Raw genomic sequence first — 24,940 nt, 5'->3', positions numbered from 1 at the left:
ATGAATGGTGTGGGGAAAATGTGTTAAATGTCATTAAAAATAATGTTCAAATCTTAATGATTTAAAAAATATACTTTGATTCAGTCATGTTTAGTTGTATGTACAGCGGCAGCAAAATAGCTCATTACCGTCACATGTAGAATATTCCCCAAAATTTTATTACTATATTGCAGCATGGAACCTTCATCAACCATGATTCACAGAAAAACATTTATAATAAAAACAAACATATTTGTTACAATTTCATTACTAAAGTGCAGCAACAAACTCATTACCGTGATGCACAGAAATAAAACTATATATCAATTGCATAAAATACAATTTCTGTTACAGAAAAAAAACATATTTCTTAAATTGTCATAACAACAATATATTTGTCCCAATAAAGTAATGACATTAAGATTGTTGCGCATTGCGGTAATGATAAATTGCATGGGGAAATGTGTTAAATGTCATTAAAATAGTGGTAAATTGCATCAAATTTTAATGATCTTAAAATATACTTTGATTCAGTGATGTGTCTTTGATTTACAGCGGCAGCAAAATAGCTCATTACCGTCACATGCAGAATATTCCCCAAAATGTTATTACTATATTGCGGCATGAAACCCTCATTACTGTGATGCAAAGAAAAACATTTATAATAAAAAATAAACATATAAGTCACAATGTCATTACTAAAGTGCAGCAAAAACTCATTGCCATGATGCACAGAAATAAAACTATATATCAATTGCATAAAATACAATTTCTGTTACAGAAAAAAAAAACAAAAAACATATTTCTTAATGTCATAGCTACAACATATTTGTCCCAATAAAGTAATGACATTAGGATTGTTGTGCATTGTGGTAATGATAAATTGCATGGGGAAGTGTGTTAAATGTTATTAAATTAGTAATAAATTGCAACAAATTTTAATCATCTTAAAATATACTTTGATTCAGTGATGTGTCTTTGATTTACAGCAGCAACAAAATAGCTCATTAACGGCACATGCAGAACTTTTCCCAAAATGTTATTACTATATTGGAGCATGAAACTCTCACTACTGTGATGCACAGAAAAACATTTATAATAAAAATAAACACATTACTTACAGTGTCATTACTAAAGTGCAGCAAAAACTCATTACCGTGATGCACAGAAATAAAACTATATATCAATTGCATATAATATGAAACTCTCATTACTGTGATGCACAGAAAAACATTTTAAATAAAAATAAACATATTTCTTACGATTTCATTACTTAAGTGCAGCAAAAACTCATTACCGTGATGCACAGAAATAAAACTATATATCAATTGCATAAAATATGAAACTCATTACTGTGATGCACAGAAAAACATTTTAAATAAAAATAAACATATTTCTTACGATTTCATTACTTAAGTGCAGCAAAAACTCATTACCGGGATGCACAGAAATAAAACTATATATCAATTGCAAAAAATACAATTTCTGTTACAGAAAAAAAAAATCTTAAATTGTCATCATTGCATCATATTTGTCCCTGTAAAGTAATGACATTAAGATTATTGTGCATTGCGGTAATGATAAATTGCATAGAGAATATGTATTAAATGTCATTAAAATTGTCTTCAATTGCAACAAATCCTAATGATCTTAAAAATATACTTTGATTCAGCCGTCCTTTACTACAAAAAACAGCATGAATGTATTTTTAGTTATTCATTACAGTAGTGATATAAGAAAAATGTATGTTGCTGTAATGACCCTTTGTGATGGAAAAATGTGATGAAGTAATGTTTTTAAAAGTGATTCACAATGTAATGTTTTTTTTTCTTGGTTTTTATTTTTTTATTTTTATTTTTTGTTTGTTTTAAAGTATCATTTAATTGATTTTAGCACTTCTAATTGTACAAATGTTGACTGAAGAAATCTGAGAAAGCTTATACCTTATACCAGGGGTCACCAATCTCGTTCCTGGATGTCCGGTGCCCTGCAGGGTTTAGCTCCAACTTGCCTCAACACACCTGCCTGAGTGTTTCAAGTATACCTAGTAACACCTTGATTAGCTTGTTCAGGTGTGTTTGATTAGGATTGGAGCTAAAATCTGCAGGACACCAGACCTTCAAGAACAAGTTTGGTGATCCCTGCCCTATACTGTACATACAATCAAACATGAACCAATCAAATGCAGTGTAGCTCTAGGTGTAAATGCAAATGTGTCTCCATTGACTACTTATTATCAGATCAACCAAAACTCAGCTTTACACCTGGCTAAATGGGACTTGCGTTAGTCTAAAGACTATAAAAGCAGCTTCAAAAATGCTGCTCTGAAGTGAATGTTTTGATATACATCAAAATGGTGATGTTTTTGACAACTAGTTCATACTATGCAATCGTGGAAGGAAGTTTAGATTGATCTGTTTCCTCTTTTACAGGTCGGAGACTCAGTCTCGTACTCTTAAAGGAGTGATGCGGGTGGGAATCCTGGCTAAAGGCTTGCTCCTGCGCGGAGACCGTAACGTTCAGCTAATCCTGCTAGCAGCTAACAAACCCACCGTTTCTCTTCTGAAGACTGTAGCGGAGCAACTGCCCAAACAGCTAGCTGTAAGTTTGCCTCTATTTTTAGCCTGGAGTTAAGATGCATGTAGAAATAAATGCGTATGTCGTAACTGCTAGATGCTGTTTACTCTGGTGTGTTTGCACTTGTGGTTTTATCACAATGTTTCTTTTCATCCTGGCTGTTATATGGAAATCGTCTACATGGGAAATCACATGATCACAGGTGTCATGTTAAGTCTATGAAAAGCATCATATAGCTGAGTGGTTAATTTTAAATACAAAGTTAAGCTCTGCTATGAGCGAGTCTCACAATAGAAACGTCAAGGTCATATTTCACATCAGAACTAGAAGGAAATGTTAGATAATAATAGTATTTTTTTGTTGCACAAAACAAGGGAATTGTATTTCGGAAATGTAATTACTTAAACGTAGCAAAAAGACTCATTACGTCACATGCAGAAAATGTTTTCTGTCAAAAATTAAACATTTCCCGAAGTGTATTTACCATATTGCAGCATGAAACCCTCATTACCACGATGCACAGAAAATCATTCATATTAAAAGTAAACACGTTTCCTCAAATGTCATTATTCCATGTCTACATGACTACATATCACCGGCCACTTTATTAGGTACACCTTACTGGTATCAGGTTGGACCCATTTTTACCTTCAGAACTGCCTTAATCCTTGGTGGCAGAGATTCAACAAGCTACTGGAAATATTCCTCAGAGATTTTGCTCCATATTGACATGATAGCATCACGCAGTTGCTGCAGATTTGTCGGCTGCACATCCATGATGCGAATCTCCCGTCCCACCACATCCCAAAGGTGCCCGATTGGATTGAGATCTGGTGACTGTGGAGGCCATTTGAGTACAGTGAACTCATTGTCATGTTCAAGAATTAAGTCTGACCTCTGGCATCAACAAGGCATTTGCGCCCACAGAACTGCCTCTCACAAGGGGGTTTCTCTTTTTCAGACCATTCTCTGTAAAGCCTAGAGATGGTTGTGCGTAAAAATCCCAGTAAATCAGCAGTTTCTGAAATACTCAGACCAGCCAGTCTAGCACCAATATCCCTGCCACATTCAAACTCATTTAAATCACCCATCTTAACCATTCTGATGCTCTCTTTGAACTCAGCAGATCGTCATGATCATCGTCTTGACATGCCTAAATGCATTTATTTGCTGCCATGTGATTGGCTGATTAGAAATTTGCTTTAACAAGCAGTTGGACCTAATGTACCTAATAAAGTGGCCGGTGAGTGAACATCATGCAATAATAATGTACCTAATAAAGTGGCCGGTGAGTGAACATCATGCAATAATATTATTTCTATGACACAGAAAATCATCTTCGACAATTAAACAAAACATATTTTTAAAATGTCACTAGTACAATACTGCAAAATAAGTTAGCATGCTGAAAATTGCTGTGAATGTTGAGATTATTTGTGCATTGCGGTAATGATTATTGTTAAATGCTTAAAAAATGATGGTAAATTGCAACAAATGTTAATGATCATCCTTTACAGCATTTTCAAAACATTCATTACAGTAATATTTCCTAAAATGTCACTACCACAATGCAACAAAAGAAGATCAAAATTGAGATTGTTGTGTATCGCGGTAATGATTAATTATTGTTAAATGTCATGAAAGTGGTGAATTGCAACACATCTTAATGATCATCTTTTTACAGCATGTTTAAAAACAATTTTAGTTATTCATTACAGTAATGATCTAAAAATGTTTGTGCATTGCGGTAATGACCAATTGGAATTGATGGAAATATGTGGTAAAATTATAAATAAGCTTTATTTAAATGATCCACAAATCAATTCTGTATCATACATCCTTGATTTTTGCTATGAAATATGACACAGGCAAACAATTTTGACTTTCATTTGGAATTTTTGTGTGATGCCCCCACATGTAATTCAGAATAATGTCAAATAAAAGAGCGTTTCATTGTGCTCCATGTATCTTTAACTGATCTTTAGTTCCACTGCCTGGTTACGACACCTACAGAGAGAGACTGGGGCGTCTACTCATCTAACGTATATATTTTACACCAGTTACCCATGCATTATCAAAGGCTTTATGATAATATGGGAATATAAGGGACAAAATGCAGACCCCCATATACTCAAATCCCCAATGCTGACCCCGCTGTCTCCTCTGTAGTAATGCCAAGTGTCCTTTTAACCGGCAGACCTTTTCTGAAGATCAGTATGAGGTGCAGGTACACCCTGAGGAAGCCAACATCGTCATTTTTTCAAGCAAGGAACCAAAAATGCAGGTCACCATCTCTCTTACCTCACCAGTGATGCGCGAAGACCCCGTCCCGAACATGGAGAAAGGTTAGAGAACCCGTGCTTTCCCTCAGCAGCACTATATGTGTTCCCTTGGGTTAAAGAAAAACTATTTTTTTAAAAAAATTAAGGATATTTCCATACTGAGAGTAATTTTTTCCATCGGTGAATTGGGCCGTCCTGTTCATTTCTATCCCCCCTCCCCTCCTGCTTTCACTTTCTTTTTGTTTACTTTAGTTTTTTTGGTTGTGTCCATTATTTTTGTCCTATTTTTTATTTTTATTTATTTGCTTCTATTTATGAAAGAGTTTTAAGGAATCAAAAACAGGATCTCTGACCTTTCTTTACCACTGTGGCGCAATATTGTACAAGTTGTGTTGTAAGATACACTTCAGGATGAGAGAGAGGTCTGTTTATTGTTGTTGTAGTTGTTTTGGTGGCAAGTTTTGGGAGTGATTATCGCATTGACATGATGCATGCGTATGGAAAATTGAAGTTGCCCCTACTTTGTGTAAATTGTAAATTGTGATTGTTGATGTTTCCGCGATAAACACACTTACTGGCCACTTTTAAACTAGATAATGTTACTGCCGTTTGATTGATTCGATATTTGCGTTAATGTGTGGATGTGTGCTGTACCTGCTAAAGTGGCCTGAAAGTGTAGGTTCTGATAACACATTTGATGTTGGCTATTTTTCATCAAACATTATTATTATCAACAATTTGCTGTTTGTTATCGTCTTTTTTTATTAAGGGTGCTTTCACACCTAGACATTTGTTTCGGAACCTAGCACGTTTCCCCAGTTAGTAGGGCTGCTCGATTATGGGAAAAATCATAATCACGATTATTTTGGTCATAATTGTAATCACGATTATTCAAAACGATTATCAGTTGAAGTTAAAATTATTTGTCCTGCTGTGAATTTATTTTTATATATAATATAAATATTTCCCAAATTATGTTTAACAGAGGTTTTTTTTAAAAAATTTTTTTTAAGTATTTCCTATAATATTTTTTCTTCTGGAGAAAGGCTTATTTGTTTTGTTTCAGCTAGAATAAAAGCAGGTTTGAATATTTTGAAACCTATTTTAATAGCTCTATTATTAGCCCCTTTAAGCAATATATGTTTGATTGTCTGCAAAAGAAACTACTGTTAAACAATGACTTGCCTATTTACCCTAATTAAGCCTTTGAATGTCACTTTAAGCTGAATACTAGTATCTTGAAAAATAGCTAGTAAAATATAATGTACTGTCATCATAGCAAAAATTAAAAAAATCAGTTATTAGAAATGAGTTATTAAATCTGTTATGTTTAAACTGGGCTTCAAGCATCTTCACTGTATTTTTGATTTTATTATTGATTAATAATAAAAACAGTCGGCAGCAGCAGGAATATTGCGCGCTGTCACTTTAAGAATAGTGCGGCTCTGATATGGTTTCTCTTTCATGTGTCTTTTGATTCTCAACTTGTTTGTTTATTACACAAATGAGGGTTAATATGAATAAACACTAAACACCGTGCTCTGACACAAATGTGCATGTACTTGACCATTAAAGCGCTAGATGTGTGTGTGCTCTGCTGTCCAAGGCTAAGCACGCACACACACAACAGCACGTGCTCTTTTGCGCTTTTAAAAACATGAATGATACGCATCCCGTGCTGCAAAAGTTACATTACAGCACATGCTTTTAGTCATTTTCACGTGGAACTGAGCTTTGCAGAGGCAAAGAGTTTTCACCCGTGTACAACTAGGAAGGGGGCGGTACGTGATGAAATAATCGTTTATCTCGATTAATGCTTTTTCATAATCATTAAAAGCCAAAATCGAAATCGGATTTTTGATTAATTGCACAGCCCTACCAGTTAGCGCGGTTTGTTTGGCATATGTGAATCCAGCAATCACACTCGGATCCGCGCCAAATCAATCTTTCCGAGATCGCCCGAATGAGGTGTCTCGGCCCAATTGAAATGAACTCTGGAGCGGATCGATTGGAGTAAGAAAGCAGACGATCCAATGAAGGCTATATCACAGTGTTTTATAGATATGAAATAGGCATATACGGCTAAGTGAAGAGATAATTATTAGTAGGACGTGTCAAAATACGAAAGTGAAAGCACACTGAAATATTAACTAAAGCTGTTTATCTTTGTCTTGGTTTATCTGTTATTTCTCTATATAATGTAAAGCATATAATGGATCATTCTAGCCAACGGTCTTGCCTCTTATTTATATTTGGTGATGATGTCTGTAGGTGTCACCATTCAAAATTAAAGCACAGCTTTTCGATTATAATGTCCTATTGCTCATCGTCATAAATTAAAATAAGGACCCATGACAGCAAGCGGGACTGTGAAAAATAAACCCTGAAACTCTGCCCAATCAATGTGAGGAGAGTTTACTCACACGTGGCTTGTTAGCTATTTTGCTCCGTTTAGAAACTTTGCCTTGTAAAAGCGAACTGCACCAAGAACAGAACGCAACATTGTAACCATTTTAATTTAATTTCAGAACAAAACAATCGATCTACAGTTGTGAAAGCACCCTTAATCTCATGCTTAATTGGGAATGTGAAAGTAAAAGTGTTCTTTTCCTAGAAAACATGCTATTTCATTATACACAAATCCACTTTTAAATGTGGTGGTCACTCCAATTAATAATCAACTCTAATGCACTCTAGATTTTTTGTTTATTTATTTATTTTTTTACAAATATTTTGTGGTTGTAAACTACAGTTTAGAAACCTCAATTTAAACCTGTTGGTTGAAGCGTGAGGTTTATTGTCCACCATTTTCATCCTCTCATCCTGAAGTTTTTATTTAATTTATTTATTATTAACAGTGACCTCAAACAACCTCTGAAATTTTGGCTTGTAACCTGAGATCATTGTGTTTTTATTTTATCTAATGATATACAGTTGAAGTCAGAATTATTAGCCCCCTTTATGAATTTTATTTTATTTTTTATATATTTTCAAATGACGTTTAACAGAGCAAGGACATTTTCACAGTATGTCTGATAATATTTTTTCTTCTGGAGAAAGTCTGATTTGTTTTATTTCGACTAGAATAAAAGCAGTTTTTATTTTTTTAAATGCCTACAAAATTATTAGCCCCTTTAAGCTATTTTTATTTCAATAGTCGACAGAACAAACCATCCTTATACAATAATTTGCCTTATGACCCTATCCTGCCTAGTTAACCTAATTAACCTAGTGAAGCCTTTAAATGTCACTTTAAGATGCATAGAAGTGTCTTGAAAAATATCTATTAAAATATTATTTACTGTCATCATGGCAAAGATAAAATAAACCAGTTATTAGAGATGAGTTATTAAAACTTTTATGATTAGAAATGTGCTGAAATATCTGCTCTCCGTTAAACAGAAATAGGAAAAGAAATAAACAAGAGGGCTAATAAGTCTGACTTCAACTGTATACTCAATCCTGTTTCTATCAAACAACCAAAAAACCAAAGCGGTTTTATGTTTGGGTTTGTTAATCGCTCGCCCCCTCGGCTGTATCAACAGACCCAAGCAAATAATATTTTCCATCCGCATCTTTTGCTTAACGTTGCAAGTTTTTTTAGGAACCTGGACGTGTCGGAAAGCCCCTCTTCTTGTGACATTGCGGTGTTGTCACTTTGTTTTGACGTGTGTTGTAATGATCACATGTAATTAACACAGTCTAGTGCCGCAAATCCCCTAAAAAACGGTCTCATTTACTCCCTAAAAACTTTATATATCTGCAAAAGTACCTTTTTCTTTGTGCTTACTAAAGCATTGCATAATATTGATGGTGTTTCCCCACATGTGTTCCTGTAGTGTCAGAGAAAGACCCTCCGGATCTTCTGAACAGGATCAAGTGCCTTGAGTATTTAGCGGCTCTGCGACATGCTAAATGGTTTCAGGTAAATTTACCATCATTTAGTATGTGTCATACATGTTTATTTGTAACCTTACCAGTGCCTTAAATGTATTTATCTTTGATGCAATTAGTTACAATTTAATGCAGTTTTTGTTTGCCAGGAGTAACGGTTAAAGGATAACATTACAACGATGGTTAGCTACACTTTAGCATAAACCTGAAGCATTTTGTATGCAAGTGTCTGTCTCTACTGTCAATGCAAGTTTGGTTTAGTTGTATTTTGTGCCAATATAGCAGAACATAATTAGTAACATGTCAGTAGTTTCAGCTATTGCCAGAAGGGGGTGCTATTGGTGATGTTAAGGCTGATTTATACTTCTGCGTCAAGCTCACGCGTATGGTTCGGCACAGCCTTCGCACAGTCACAAAGCCCTAGCTGAGTCTGACGCTAATGCGCACCTCTCAAAAAATGTAACTACATGTCGCAATGACACGTATCGCAAGCTCTGTGATTTGTCTGTTCGGTAGCGATGACGTGCATGGGTGGTGATAAAAGCCAACCCGTGAGCCCGTTGGAGCGAGTGTTTACAAGTGTCAAGTCCCGTAAAAGGAGCTCCAGATGGAAACTTCTGTTTTGTGTTTACCTCATGATTGTCGCATGTCCGCCAGTTCCCGCCTCTGAATGAGCGAGTTTTAGCTACTTGTAGTATTCAAAAAAGAACTAAATTCGACAAAGAGGAACATAGAAACCTACTGTGTGCTAGTGTTTTGGAAGTGTTATTTCGGGGCAACACACAGCGCACAGAAGTATAAATGCACGACTACGCGCCAGGATTGCGCCCTGGGTCACTCCGATAGCTCAATGCAGAATCAGCCTTTAGCATGATAATTAGGCTGGCTTGTGTAGCAAGCCAGACTATTTGTTATCCTATTTTTCTTCTGAGACTAAAAATTAAACTCTATCTCCTCCTAGAGCTTTCGAGCTATGACCACCAAACTCACACCAGACCTCCAAACTGGTCTGACTCGGGTTGCTATATCTTTTTGGTCTGATCCGACTTTCGTTTTTCCGAAAAACGTCCCGGGACTGTCGGAAAAATCCCATTGACTTAACATTGCACCAAACTTTGTGACCTCATAACTCTGCATCAGACTGTCCTACCGACTTCTAGCTGGGCTCATTTAACTCAGACTACCTAACTGCCAATAACTGATGAGCTTTTAACTTTCTGGCCACCCCCTAGCAACCACTTTTGGGACCCTAGAAACTGTCCCATAGACTTCCACTGCAAAAGACTCTCATTGACTTTAAATTGGGTCAAACTTTGTGAGCTCATAACTCTATCTATCTATCTATCTATCTATCTATCTATCTATCTATCTATCTATCTATCTATCTATCTATCCATCTATCCATCTATCCATCCATCCATCCATCCATCCATCCATCCATCCATCCATCCATCCATCCATCCATCCATCCATCCATCCTCAGGCTTTCACAAGCCAGCCTCAAAGTTTGTTCTCAAACTTTAAGAATCTAGTTCTTCTACAGTTTATTTAGAATCAAGTTAAATTGGTTGTCAGCTAGCTAGCATGTTAGCTAGCTGACTAACTGATTCATTTGTTGTTGATAAACATGTTCCGCAAAACTGTAGAGTTTTTAGGTACGCATGTACAATATGTTTTCGGTTTAAACCGCTGTGTAATTTAGCATTTTTAAATTACAATTTACATTTGTATTCGCTAAAGTGCTATTTTAGCCATTATTGTTGTGCATTAATGAAATGTAAAATACATAAACTATAACATTCTACACATTTTTTAAAGCATTTTAAGATGATTAACTAAGTTTTTAGCTTACAAATTAGCTATTGTCAAAGCTACACATGGGTCCAGGCTTGCTGAATTTTGTTTTAGACTTGCAACATACTGTAGCCACTACTGTCCACACAGTACAAATTTATTCGAATTATAAATGTCAGAATGTAATTACTAATATATTGCTAGTGTGCTTTAATTTAATTATTCCCAGTAAGGGGTTTTATACTGGATGTTAAAGTGAACTTTCTGCTTCTGTGGCTAATTTTCTTAGTAGCTGGCAAGAAACTAGCATAGAAGCTAGCTAACTATTTGAATAATAAGTTGTAATTTAGCGGCTAGTTGCAATACAGTGGCTGAGTGTTTACATACTTGCATAAAGTAGGCTTTAGGCCCTTGCTTTATTTAGAATTAGCAATTCTCAGTTAGCGTGTACATTGTTAGCCGTGTTTATGATGCGTGTTTCATCCACAGGCTCGGGCCAATGGTCTTCAGTCTTGCGTCATCATTATTCGGGTTCTGCGGGATCTCTGCCAGCGCATACCAACATGGGGAAAGATGCCCAACTGGGTCAGTTAGCTGTGCATGCTAACTATGAACTTAGCTTAAGTTAGTTATGGTCATAATAACTAACAAGTTGCGTTTTCCTTTTTAAAGGCCATGGAGCTGATTGTGGAGAAGGCCATTAGCAGTGCGTCTGGACCGCTCAGTCCTGGAGAAGCTTTGCGGAGGGTCCTCGAATGCATCGCCACTGGCATTCTCCTGCCAGGTAAAGATTATTTTGAAATTATGACCAAGATCATTTTAATATTATGAATGTAACACTGGTGTAATTCGATTTGTTTACATGTTTACCGCACAAATACAATTGTTGTTGTTTTGTGGTTTTATTTTCAACAATCAAAGTTAAATTTCATGATCCATCTTTTACTCTTTAACACTTTCGGTTAATAATAAAACTTACAAATGCGTTTTTTTGGGGACAAATGTTTATAGTAATGCAAATTTTTGCCATTACAGATAACCGAAAAAAAATTTCAACGCCAATTTTATATATAGGATTATAGTATTATGGGATATAGTATTGACTGATAAATGCTCATTTAAAATGTTTCCTTTATTTAAACTGCTGAGACCACCAGTATTTTGTTAGCATTTATAGCCACATTTATTAGTATTGACAGATAAATGCTCTTGTTTAAATGGTATCGTATCAAAACCAAAATGGCCACCAATATATTGTCAGCATTTATCGGGCATATTTATAAACATTGGCTAATCATTGAAAAAAATGTTTCTGTTATTGATGTTGAAACCAATATGACCACCAAAATTTTGTTAGCATTTATTGGCAGTATTTATTAGTATTGTCCAATTAATGCTTATTTTTTGTGTTATTGATATCGAAACCGATATGGCCACCAATATATTGTTAACATTTAATGGCCGTATGTTTTTGGATTTTCCGATACATGATAATTTCAGTGTTATCGTTATTGATATGTGTATAGCCACCAATATATTGTAGCATCTATTGCCAATATTTTTTAGTATTGGCTGATACATGCTAATTTTAATATTATCGGTATTGAAACCGATATGGCCCCTAATTTATTCTTAACATTTATGGCTGTATGTTTTTTGATTGGCTGATACATGCTAATTTCAATGTTATCGGTATTGATATCGTTATAGCCACCAATATATTGTAGCATTTATTGCCCATATTTCTTAGTATTGGCTGATACATGCTAATTTTAATTATCGGTGTTGAAACCGATATGGCCCCCAATTTATTCTTAACATTTAATGGCTGTATGTTTTTGGATTGGCTGATACATGCTAATTTCAATGGTATTGGTATCGAAACCTATATGGCAACCAATTTAATTCTTAACATTTAATGGCCATGTGTTTTTAGATTGGCCGGTACATGCTAATTTCAATGTTATCAGTATTGAAACCAATATGGCCACCAATATATTGTAGCATTTATTGGCCGTATTTTTTAATGTTGGCCGATACATGCTAATTTCAATGTTAAAGGTATTGAAACCGATATGGCGACCAATTTATTCATAACATTTAATGGGCGTATGTTTTTAAATTGGCCGATACATGCTAATTTCAATGTTATCGGTATTGAAACCACAAATATGCCCCCTAATTTATTCTTAACATTTAATGGCCATATGTTTTTGGATTGGCTGATACATGCTAATTTCAATGTTATTGGTATCCAAACCGATATTGCCACCAATTTATTCTTAACATTTAATGGGGGTATGTTTTTAAATTGGCCGATACATGCTAATTTCAATGTTATTAGTATTGAAACCGATATAGCCACACATATATTGTAGCATTTAATGCCCATATTTATTAGTATTGCCCTATACATGCTAATTTCAATGTCATCAATATTCAAATCGACATGGTCACTGAGTATATTGTAGAATTTAATGGCCATGTTTTTTAGTATTGGCTGATACATGCTATTTTCAATGTTATCGGTATTGAAGCCGATATAGCCACCAATATATTGTTAGCATTTAATGGGCAAATTTTTGCATTAACCGATACCTGCAAATTTCAATGTTATCGGTACTGAAACCGATATAGCCACTAATTATATTGTAGAATTTAATGGCCATGTTTTTTAGTATTGGCCAATACATGCTAATATAAATGTTATCGATACTGAAACCGATATCGCAAGCAGTATTTATTGGCTTTATTTATTAAAATAGACTAATAAATGTTACGCTTTCTTAGTGTTATCGTATCAAATCAATATTTCCACTAATATATTGTGCATTAAAATAATATATCTCTCAATATATTGACTATTTTTGGGTCTGTCCCTCAGATGGTCCTGGTCTTCTCGACCCATGTGAGAAAGGTCAGACAGATGCTTTGGGAACCATGTCGAAACAGGCTCGTGAAGACGTAACCGCTAACGCACAGGTACTAAACTAATGTGACTAGTCAAGTTTTTCAACTATTTTATATGAGCTGTTCTGTAAGGGACGTATCTTCGTTTTCCAGCATGCACTACGTCTGCTGGCTTTCCGTCAGATCCATAAAGTCCTCGGCATGGGCTCATTGCCGGTGTCCAAAGCTGCCGCTAGAAACCGCAAAAGACGACGTGACGGCAGCGACGTCGGTGAAGGAGAAGCAGACGGAAAAAAGGACAAAAAAGATGATTCCAACGACCCCTGAGACGTCTGCGTAATCTCAGCAACCTTTCAAAATGTATAAATATCCCTCAAAAGAGGAAAGAAAAAAAGCAACACCCAATGGTTCTGTTTTTTGAAAATGACAAGTGACGGAAATAACTTGTATTCGTTCCCCTTTTATGATGTAATACCTTTTTATTACATCTGAGATGAAAATACGCTCCCGAAATTGGACTTAGTTTTCAGCTAATCAGATGATGACGATTGAACGTCACGCTACTTTAATATAAACCGTTATTGAAAGTCACATTAGTTCTATTAGGCACTTTTACGTAATAAAGGCACTTAATTAAAAGCTTTAATCATCCTGACACAGGCCAGTCTCTTATGTTTACATAAGCATTTCATTTCAAATTATATATATATGAGGTGGGGCCCAAAAGTCTGAGAGCAGAGATTATTTTTTTAGTTAAAAACGTACGTTTTATGATTTAAATTAATGTGAAATGCATATTATAGAATTATATTTCAGATTCTGCACATTTAAAACAAAGTGAAGGTGATGTTAAATATGTAAAACAGACTTAAAAACACATCCGAATAAAAGTCAACGTCTCAGACTCTTGAATCCCGTATAAATCGGTTTTATGTGATAATATTATTATAACGAGTTCTATAATAATATTATGGTGATTTCATGAAAATAAATTAGTTTCTCTCTATACTGTGTATCTTAAAATGGTTTAAAAAATGCGTAGTTCCTAGTATTCACTAATAATAAGCTGTTAAAAGTCACGATTCAGCTTTGTGTGGTCGTCTATTAACCCCCGACACTGGATTTCTACACGTTTAGCGCAAAACACAGACATCTCCGCTATCATTATTTTGAATTGCATACTGAATAATCGCTCATTTCACGGCAAGAAGCTGGCGTTTCGACAGGGTATCGAGAAGTCGTTCTTCGGCGAACGACGACAACGTTAAAAAATATATATATAAAAAAATAAGTCTGTGGTTCTTCACACGTGCCTGCGGTAAAGATTTAAAGTACTTGAAATGTGAACGACGAGGCGAAGAAGTGCGGTTCTTCATATTGCAATATAATATAATGTAATACCTCTCTCTATTCTTACATTTTTATATAAATCTTGATGTGAGATGCGCAGAAAGTTTGCTGTTAGTATGTTGATTCTTCATATCGCTTGGATTTGCGTTTCCGCACACCCGTTTTTACGTACAATGCGACGGTTTCCCGCCATTTTTAGATGTTCCTGCTGAGTGTTTGTTGACTTTTTTTTTTTTGTAGGACTGTGAATAATTCTAGCGTGATCCTTCATTTGGAATATCTGTGTAGTGCTGCATAACGAAATAAACAGAGAAACACAGGCTCGCTGTGTCTTTTTTGTTGCATCAAGTGTATTTTTACCATCACGTATGGTCATAAATGGGGTGGAAAAAGACGTCAGAGCCGCTGCTTGACTATCAGGAGGAAGTGAGTGTGTCTGTGTGTGTAATAAACCTCTGATCAGTGTGTAATCTCTCACATGGAGTGACAGCAGAAACATATTCATCTGACAGTCACACTTAAGTCCCGCTGGTAAGTCAAATGACAGTTAAATGTTTCATTTTTAAGTTTGATTGAGCTACTTAAGGTTTAATTTTATACATGTTATATTGTTAAGCTGGGGGTTTATTATTGTTTAACATGGGTAATGTCGCGTTTAAGGATGTCTAATTTAAGCTATGCTAAAATCTATACATGCGAATGAAATCTTTCTCAAAATGTAATTGTTTATTGTAAAAAATGTCAGCATTTTGTCTCTTCAGGAGTATTTATAATATTTATTTATTTAGCTTTTTTAAAGTCACGTAGTCTTTAAGTGTGATTAAAAATGTAATGCAATTTTTGTTTTCTAAATTGAAGCCCTTTCATACAGAATTTTCTTTAGTATTTTAATTGCATTAGCTATTCATGATCATTTTTAAGCCTTTTTTAAATCATTTTTGGGCCACTTTGATTACCTTTAGTCTTGGTTTTTTTTATTTCGGACGTGCGCATTAAAAGTTTTAAAGCATTTTCAGATTAATATTTGATCACTGTGTTTCCTTATTTTTAATAACTTTTTTTAAAGGCGTGCACTGCGAGTTTTTAGACCATACCTTAAGTGTTTTTAAAAGGTATTTATACATTTTGAAACCTGATAAACTGACAGCGGACTGCTGAAACTTTTAAAAACAGGCCTGTTTTAGGCTCTGAGGATGTTAATTGATTATATATGCTTTTGTTGATCTCATTTTGTTCAAATGTACTTTTAAACGTATTCAACAGGAGAATTTGTAGTAAAAACTACATTAACCATGATGCTTCACAGAAATGTTCACCATTCAGAATCAGTGAGGAATGTGTATAGACCATTTTGAGGGATGTAAACAAAAACAATAGTCCCAACGGATCAATTGTTTTACTTTTTAAGTTCCTAATGCTTCCCAGAATGCGAAAAGAGCCACATATTGATAATGTTATGAAAGCTGTTTTAACATCAAGTTATGATTGAATTTCCTCTTGTTAAAGTTATGAAATAGTTTGCTAAGCAGGAAATGGTTATGGACCAATGACATGACCAAAGTGAAATGGTCTATAACAGTTTGAGCATGCAAAACTCTGTCGTACAGCGCTGGGAAAAGGAGCGGGATTAAACATATCTTTCAGATGAGATGTTAAACCAAAGTCATGACTCTCTGTGGTCGTTAAAAATCTGTGGATGTCCTTCGAAAAATAGTAGGGGTTTAACCCTGGCATGCTGGCCAAATTTGCCTACTGGCCTCTGTCCATCATGACCTCCTAACCCTCCCCATATGATAATTGGCTTCATCACTCTGTCTCCTCTCCACCAATCAGCTGGTGTGCAGTCTGACGCAATATGGCTGCCGTCGCATTATCCAAGTGGATGCTGCACACTGGTGGTGAATGAGGAGATTTGCCCAATGTGTAAAGCGCTTTGAGTGTCCAGAAAAGCGCTATATAAATGTAAGAATTGCTGTTATTATACAAGATAATTAGACACTTAAAAAGCTGAGCGATTGGTTCATATTTTACATATCTGTCCAGAGAGGTCATGTTCTGATCTTCGATTGGTCTCATGCAGTCATGTGATACGATTTCGCAGGTCACCAAGATTGAACTTTGCTACGCAGCGAACTGCAAAACTTGTCGCATGAGCTTGCGCTTCCGGCTTGTCACATTTGGATGCGTATGAATTGAAGTCTATGGGGCGAAAAGTGCAGTGTGACCTCGGCTTAACTCCGCCCACTGCTTTTAATTTTTTACATATTTTGGAAGATGAAACATCAGTTTCTTTGGATAAAAATGATTCATTTCTTGTTGTTTTTAATGTGTGTCATTCACAATGCTTCATGGGCTTGTTGTTTTTCTATCATTTAAGCTGTTGGGTATCTTGATTGTTTTATCTTATTTCCATATGCTTTTTGGTTGAAAAATCGAAATGTAATGTGATTCACCTCAAAGCTGATTGGCCAATGAAACATAAACTCAATCTTAGTTAATCTAAATAGGGGGAAAATTCTGAAACCAATGCTCTATGAAGTTATACTTCACCTAAGTGAATAGTTAACCCAAAAAGTGAAAGTTTACTCACTATTTACCAACCCTCAAGTTGGTTGCTTTAGGAGTTTCTTCCATTGAATACAGGGTGGAAATTATACATTGATGATCAGGGGGGATCATCGTTTTCAGTAATGTTAGTTTGTGTAATACATGCTTCAGTTAATCAAGTGTATGTATTATTTTGTGAGATATAGAGTATTCTGACCTGATTAGCGATTTTCGGCTTACTTTAGGTCAGACTACTTAACTATGCATGTAATTTGACTTTACTTGTAGGCTCTATGTAGAGACGTAGCATTTATTGAGAAATCAGTCTTGTGATCTCTTACGGTGCTCTAAATCTGCTGGTTTTACACTGTTGAGTGACTTTTTTTGGCATAGACTGATTTGTGAGATTATGCATTCATGGTATGAACCATTATATAGGTGGTCAAATAATTAACTATTATTTTAATTATTAATTTTACTATTTAAAATACAGATCAGAGTGAACTTTCTCAGATTCAAAGGGGGATCAAGCCTCAATCCACCCCAAATCCACCTGTATTGGGCTCTATGCACAGCTTGAGTTTTAAAGCCAACGATAAACTTCCGGTGACAGCTTAATGTGACTATTTTCAATTTCACAAGGTTGTTTTTACAGCATTGATGTTGTAATGTAATTACAGTACATTCAGATAAATAGACTTAAGCGTTCATTTAGTTGTTCAAGCCTAAAATTAGATGAAAGACCGTTGTAACCACTAGCGCCGTAAGTAGGCTAGCGCAGAAGTTCCATTGAAAATACTGGGGTACAATAAACTCATATTTTAAAGACATGGCAGGTGGAAATAGAATTTAATCCAGTGCTTATCTGATCTGAAACCCACTTCATATCGTATATCTAACAGGCAGTTAAGATTGCTGATTTTTTTTTTTTTAAAGAAATCAGATGCTAAACATGAAACTTTTGTAATGGAAAAGTTCACCGGAAAGCCTTTGGGCTTCGTAGCTGACAAAAGTCTGTGCATAAAGCCCATTCGCACCCTGGCCAAAGAGCTTAGAATGACCAAGAGGCGACACTCAATAGAAAGTTCTATTGCAACAGCAGCGCCCAGCAACAGCCCTGGATTCCGCCATTTTGGAGTGAAAGTGATCGTCCGTCCATTGGATCTCATTACTGTCGCAATGGCAAGCAGCTGCTTTGTTTTTTATTTATTTATTTATTTATTTAAAAAGTGCATTAAAGCTGAGATACAACCTGAAAGACGACAATACAGCGCTTACTATCACAATCATCAGCACTTTTAATAGTTTATTTTACAGAGTTATAATATGTTGTTGTTCTAATGGAGTTTTCATTCCAAAATGGCCGCCACGCCCTCTAGTGGCTGTTTCCTAGAGTGTCGCCTCTTTACACTAGAGTGTCGCATTCTAAGCTCTTTGCCCTGGCTGAACACAAAAGAAGATAATTTTTTTAGAAACCTGTAACCCTTGACTTCCATAGTAAGAAAAAACAAATACTAGGAGAGTCAATGTTTACAGGTTTGACATCAAAACATTACATTTTATGCCTACAATAAGAATTTTTTTTTTTTAAAGTTTTGAAACAAAGGCTGAGTAAAGGACACGATTTTGATTTATGAGTGAACTATCCCTTTAAATCTCGTCATCGCGCTCAAATAACGCTGCTCAATTTGTACCTCAGTCTTCTGAAACAGGTTGTAGGTGCTGCTGCTGATGTTCACTGCTCTGACTGAAAACACACATGGCCATGGTAAGTGAGACTCCAGCTAAATGTTCGCCAATCACTTCCAAATGTCCCCACAATTCACGGCTGGCACTTGTTACTCTAGAAAAACTGGACGGCAGGAACGCAGTGCGTCGCTAAAAAGGACCACTGCAAACCCAAAGATGGTGAAATATCGTATCACAAAGGCGACATCTTGACTCTCGTGGGGCCTGGAATGGTAAATGAAGCACTTTTTTAAAAGCCGTTCTCCTGTTTAAAGTCACTAAAAGTCAGACTTGTTCACAGCTGTGACCAGGGGCGGACTGAACTAAAAATCAGTCCTGGCACTGTAGCCACACCAGCCCACATTACCACACAGACCCAAGGACACGCACATTCACTACTTTTATTGGTGTACAGATGGTAAAATTATAAGCAGTACCTTATTTAAGAGACATTTAAACATTTAATGTATGTGACTGGAACAAAAGCAACCTATATATGTATATATATATACAAAAAGCAATTTATATATGCAATCATGTCATTCATTTTCTTTTCGGCTTAGTCCCTTTATTAATCTGGGAACCGTCAGCTTATCCAGCATATGTTTTACACAGCGGATGCCCTTAATGGTGCAACCCATTATACTGGGTTACCCAATTCACAATTGGCCTACCCATTTCACCTATAGCATGTGTTTGGACTTGTGAAGGAAATCCACGGTAACATGCAAACTCCACACAGAAACACCAACTGACCCAGATGAGGCTCAAACCAGCGACTTTCTTGCTCTGAGGCGACAGCACTACCTACTGCGCCATCACACTGACCCCTTTCGAGACTAGTTCAGTAAAGTTTATGTATTTGGCAATGTCTGACTTGACTGCCTTTCCCTTTTTTTTTTGCACTTACTGTTTGACATTCTTGCCAGATTTTGATTACATCTGCGTTGCCTCAGATTGGGTCGGCCCATCTCGAAACCAGCCTGTTGTTGCCAATGCTTAACATTTACTATTCTTACTATTATCACCATCATCATCATCATAATATTCACATCTCGCACGAGATATAAGATGCCTACATTTAAAAAACAATACATATGAAAAAATAAATAAATAAAATAGGTGACCGGCCCACATTTAAAAAATAGTCCGGCCCTTCTGGCATTTGCCAGAATTGCCAGATGGCCAGTCCGCCCCTGGCTGTGACTAAAAATGTCTCTGAGTTGGGTTAATGTTGTAGAATACAATGTACAGTTGTTTATATAGCCTATTCACCTCCACTGACCGTTTACAACCAAGACAAACTATTCCATCGAATTCTGACATCATATATAGAGCTCGGGAATCTACATCACAGTTGCTGTCGCCCATGTGTGTGGACAACGCTGGAGCATACAATGTAAACAAAAGCAAATCACAACAGCAAAAAAACGAGCATTTTATAGTAATATCTCTTGGAAAACATCTCACAAACATGCTGAATGAAATGTACTAACCTGTATATACCTTTATGAATGCTCCTCGTGCTTTTAAGAAGCTGATAATAGACATTTCATAACATTCTGTCTCCAGCAGTGAAGTGTACTTTACTGGAGAAGTCGAGCACACATGTAGAGGGGGTGGAACAGATAAATGAAATCCTAAATCAAAAGAGATGGGAATCAGACTCATTTTCCTAAATAATGAGAAGGCGTTGCGTTGTTAACACACCGTCTTGTTCTATAAGTTGACGCCATAATAGGAACACAACTCACAAATACCATAGGAAGCACTTTTTAGAATGAAAGTCGACTTTAAAGGGCTATGAAACCCTCGTCTTTGGTTTAAATGTACCTCAGAAGTTTTCCAAAAATGCTCAGAGATGGGCCTGGAGCTCTGCAAGGAGAGGGAGGAGTGGACATGGCCGGCAGAGCAGGGGAAAAGAGGAGCGAACACCTGTTGCAGATTGGCTCACAAAATAAGACACAAACTCTGAGATGCAGCATGATTTTATAGTTTAAATGCAAAAAATTAAACCGTAATTCATTTAATGCCCTACTACATTTGTGGGGGAAACCGAGCACCCGGAGGAAACCCAGGCGAACGCAGGGAGAACATACAAACTCCACACAGAAACGCCAACTGACCCAGCCGAGGCTCGAACCAGCGTCCTTCTTGCTGTGAGGCGACAGCCCTACCTACTGCGCCACTGCGTCGCCCACATACGACACTTCATGAACAACTAAATACTGTCTCAACCAGTCATTGGGTCTCACAGCTTGGCAGGTCTGCCTTGCCTTCGGAAAGCATGTGCTCTTATAAATAGTTAAAAAGCAGGATCTTCTTATAGCATAAGAAAGCTCTGCTATGAATAATAATGAGCACCATCACTCCAATAGCAGATTCGTGCTACGTCACTGATTTTGATCTTGCCCCCAAAATGATTTTAAACCCGAAAGATAAAATAAGCCGACAAAAGGATCTAGTTTTCCCCACAATGAAAGCAAACCCTTGCTAACATTGTCTTAACTGATGCTTAACACACACAAATCTGATAAAATCTCCAATAAAGTACTCCAGGGTGTCTTGAACCTTTAAAGCAGGCATGTCAAACTCAATTCCTGGAGGGCCGCAGCTCTGCACAGTTTAGTTCCAGCCCTAATTAAACACACCTGATCAAACTAATTGAGTGCTTTAGTCTTGTTTGAAACCTACAGGTGAGTGTGTTGAAGCAACTCTGGAACTAACCTGTGCAGGGCAGCAGCCCTCCAGGAATTGAGTTTGACATCCCTGCTTTAAAGTCTGTGTGAAATCACAATTGACAACTTTATTTTGTTAGCTCACATTGTTATACTTGCAGTAAACGATTAAACCGGCAAAGGTTAATCCATTTTAAAAAAAAGTTTGTTTTCCCTGCTAAAAAATCCAGCTTAAACCAGTCTAGGCTGGTTGGCTGGTTTTAGCTGGGCGACCAGGCTGGTTTTAGAGAGGTTTTGGCCATTTCCAGGCTGGTTTCCAGCCATTTCCAGCCTGGTCTTAGCTGGTCAGGCTGGAAAATGACCAGCTAAATCCAGCTAAAACCATCTTGACCAGCCTGGTTTAAGCTGGATATAGCTGGTTTTGGCTGGGCTCCCAGCCTGGCTAGGCTGGTCAAGCTGTTTTTAGCTGGTCATCTCCCAGCTAAGACCAGCCTGGAAGTGGCCAAAACCTCTCTAAAACCAGCCTGGTTGACCAGCTAAACCCAGCCATGGATTTTTCAGCAGGGTTGGTAATCTTCAATCAAAGTTTGACCATTTGCTTTTGTGTTTGGAGTGGCAGTCCTTCTGTTGACGTCAACTTGAGGGCTTCAATAGCAACTGCATAATTACTGCTAATTTGCAACCAGTGAATGATGCACAAAAAGTAAGCCCCGCCCCCTACTCAATACTGCTCTTCAGTTGGAAGCACATCAGCATACTGAAATAAACGTCTCAGCAGCTTCCAGTTCACGCAGACTTTAAACAAAAATTAGAAGACTAACCGTGGTTGCTAGTAAAGTAAATATACATTTTTATTTCACAAAGACTTTAAAAGGATTGCAAAAATGTGCACTTTTATTTACCAAAACTAGTCACTTGTTTAACTTTTTTCTATGTGTGTGGCTATTGAGCTTACAAATTTTGGTTTCTTGAACATTTGGTTTTCAAAGCATGTTTTTCCCGTGTTGGCGTGGGTTTACTCCGGGTGCTCCGGTTTCCCCCACAGTCCAAACACATGCGCTATAGGGGAATTGAATAAACTAAATTGGCTGTAGTGTAAGTGTTTGTGTGAGTGTGTATGGACGTTTCCAAGTACTGGGTAGCAGCTAGAAGGGCATCCGCTGTGTAAAACATATGCTGGAATAGTTGGTGGTTCATTCCACTGTGGTGACCCCTGAAGGGGGTCGCTTTGGATAAAAGCGTCTGCTAAATGACTAAATGTAAATGTAAATGAAGGGACTAAGCGGAAGGAAAATGAATGAACATTTTCTATTTGTTAGCCCAGAAACTGCATTATTATAAAAAAAAAACATTGCCTGTAGGTTAGGAGAGCGTTCCTGAAATCATGTTTTCGTGAAGTTACCCCCACCTCCCCAAAAAATGTTAAGGGGAAAAAACTCATTGCTTTACTGTCTGAATCATGGGTTGCACTTCTGGACTGAGGAGCTTTCATTTAAAGGAACTGAAACTAATCTTTTAAAGTAAGGCTATGTGTAGCAAAACTAATGGAGGTGGAAAAGACAATGACAGCTAATAAAGTTTTACTAGGCTAACTGCTCCAAGTATACAAGTATTCTCAGTAAATAATGAGACAGCGGACCAAATGTTGGAATCACCTTGTCCCAGGGATCCCACTCTTAGCCAAATGTCAAAATCCCAGATTAAAAAGCTGAATTTCCATGACTTTTGATTAGGCCCACATGAAACTCAGAATCAGATTTCTGCAGATTTTCAGCCCATAATTGAGTCTATTTATTCTATTTATTTACTTGTGTAAAAGTGTGTAAACTTATATTTATTCATCCTTTAAATTATTTCCAGTATTATTATTATTACTATTATTATTATTGAAAAAGACTCTTTATAGTGTGGACATTGATGTCGTTCTTGATGTGAACTGACATTTTCGACTAAAGTAGCTTCTGTTTTCCAGAGAAAAGGAGAATACACTGCCAGACACAACACAACAGGGGAGGAAGGACAGGTTTCAGGCTCCAATCTCAGAGAAAGAGAAGCGCTGCGTATAGACCCAAAACTGAGCCTCATGCCGTAAGTCAGCGATTCTCGAGAACAAATGAGCAATGTAGTGGTTTTCACAAGGAAATGATGTGGTAAGTTTTTTAGCCTGTTTACAACCTTCTCTGCTGCTCCACACAGATGGTTTCATGGCAAAATAGCCGGACAGCAAGCCGTGGACAAACTCAAGCCCACGGAAGACGGGCTTTTCTTGGTGCGGGAATCGGTTCGGCATCCTGGAGACTTCGTGCTGTGCGTTTGCTTCAGTCAGAAAGTGTTTCACTATCGCGTGATCTACCAGGACAATAAACTGACCATCGACAACATGCAGTTCTTCGACAACCTCATCGACATGATTGAGGTGTGTTACGCGGGCGGCTATTTTTAGCACGCTTTTTATTTTTATCTGCCTTTTTCCAGAGAGGCATCCGCTGTGCTGCAGGCCTGTGGTTTGCGAGCGGAAATAACAACTCGGCCACGCGCTTGTGGTGAACTTGGATGTTTTTGTGACTTTCAAGGGCTCTGTAGAGGAAAGTTTATTTTAGGTGATATTCATTTTATGTGGGGTTTTTATTATTAGGAAATAGTTTTAACCATTTAAAATACCCCCCCCCCCTTTTTTTTTTTTTGCAATCTAGGGCCATATATACTTCCAATTAAAAGAAAGTTTTACAAACAATAAATAAAGTATTGAGCAAAAAATAAATAAATAAATAAATGTTAATCTCCCAAAGCTTTAGAAATGGCTTTATAGCCTTTTCCAGAACTTAATTATTGTCATTCTCTTTTGTTTCTGGATCTTGACATGATGTCCAGCTTTTGAGGATCTTTTGGTCTACTTCACTTTGTCGGGCAAGACCTATTTTCGTGATTTCTTGATCGCGAACTGGGATGGCAGTGATCAGGAATGGGTGAGGCTAGAGGAATTAAACCAGGGCAAGTACTTTCACACACAGAGCTATGCATCTTTGGATTTAGCATTCCCTTAATAATACAACCCTCATGATGTGTTTACTTGTTATCTTTGACTAATGTTTAAATTAGTTTGACCAAAATTGTGTGTGTGAAAGTGCTTGCCCTGGTTTGTCACACCTTAATTCAGTTTCTCTGACCACACCTATTCCTGATTACTGCCACATCAGTTCG

The 24,940-nt window shown here is 36.8% G+C and overlaps 2 protein-coding genes across 5 annotated transcripts in view; both read left to right on the top strand.

Moving 5' to 3' along the window:
• Window positions 1-15,106, top strand: part of zfr2 (zinc finger RNA binding protein 2) — a 41,470-nt gene extending 26,364 nt beyond the window's left edge. For 2 of the 4 annotated variants that reach the window (XM_002666166.7, XM_005161603.6), the window contains exons 13-19: window positions 2,412-2,580; window positions 4,754-4,901; window positions 8,678-8,763; window positions 11,016-11,111; window positions 11,199-11,310; window positions 13,411-13,508; window positions 13,590-15,106. In XM_002666166.7, the coding sequence (XP_002666212.3) occupies window positions 2,412-2,580; window positions 4,754-4,901; window positions 8,678-8,763; window positions 11,016-11,111; window positions 11,199-11,310; window positions 13,411-13,508; window positions 13,590-13,763 (883 nt within the window). In that variant the 3' untranslated portion in view covers window positions 13,764-15,106. The remainder of the gene's footprint in view (window positions 1-2,411; window positions 2,581-4,753; window positions 4,902-8,677; window positions 8,764-11,015; window positions 11,112-11,198; window positions 11,311-13,410; window positions 13,509-13,589) is intronic. The other 2 variants (XR_012397653.1, XR_012397652.1) reach the window with 1 other exon arrangement.
• A 56-nt stretch (window positions 15,107-15,162) lies between these two features.
• Window positions 15,163-24,940, top strand: part of matk (megakaryocyte-associated tyrosine kinase) — a 21,625-nt gene continuing 11,847 nt past the window's right edge. The window contains exons 1-5 of the mRNA XM_690700.7: window positions 15,163-15,317; window positions 19,033-19,101; window positions 19,181-19,294; window positions 23,712-23,827; window positions 23,936-24,155. Of these exons, the coding sequence (XP_695792.2) occupies window positions 19,093-19,101; window positions 19,181-19,294; window positions 23,712-23,827; window positions 23,936-24,155 (459 nt within the window). The 5' untranslated portion in view covers window positions 15,163-15,317; window positions 19,033-19,092. The remainder of the gene's footprint in view (window positions 15,318-19,032; window positions 19,102-19,180; window positions 19,295-23,711; window positions 23,828-23,935; window positions 24,156-24,940) is intronic.

The sequence above is a fragment of the Danio rerio genome, chromosome 22 (genome assembly GCF_049306965.1).
Source record: "Danio rerio strain Tuebingen ecotype United States chromosome 22, GRCz12tu, whole genome shotgun sequence".
In the NCBI taxonomy this organism is placed as follows: Eukaryota; Metazoa; Chordata; class Actinopteri; order Cypriniformes; family Danionidae; genus Danio; species Danio rerio.
The sequence above is the reverse complement of the archived record's forward strand: the minus strand, read 5'-3'. Positions and strand labels throughout refer to the sequence as shown.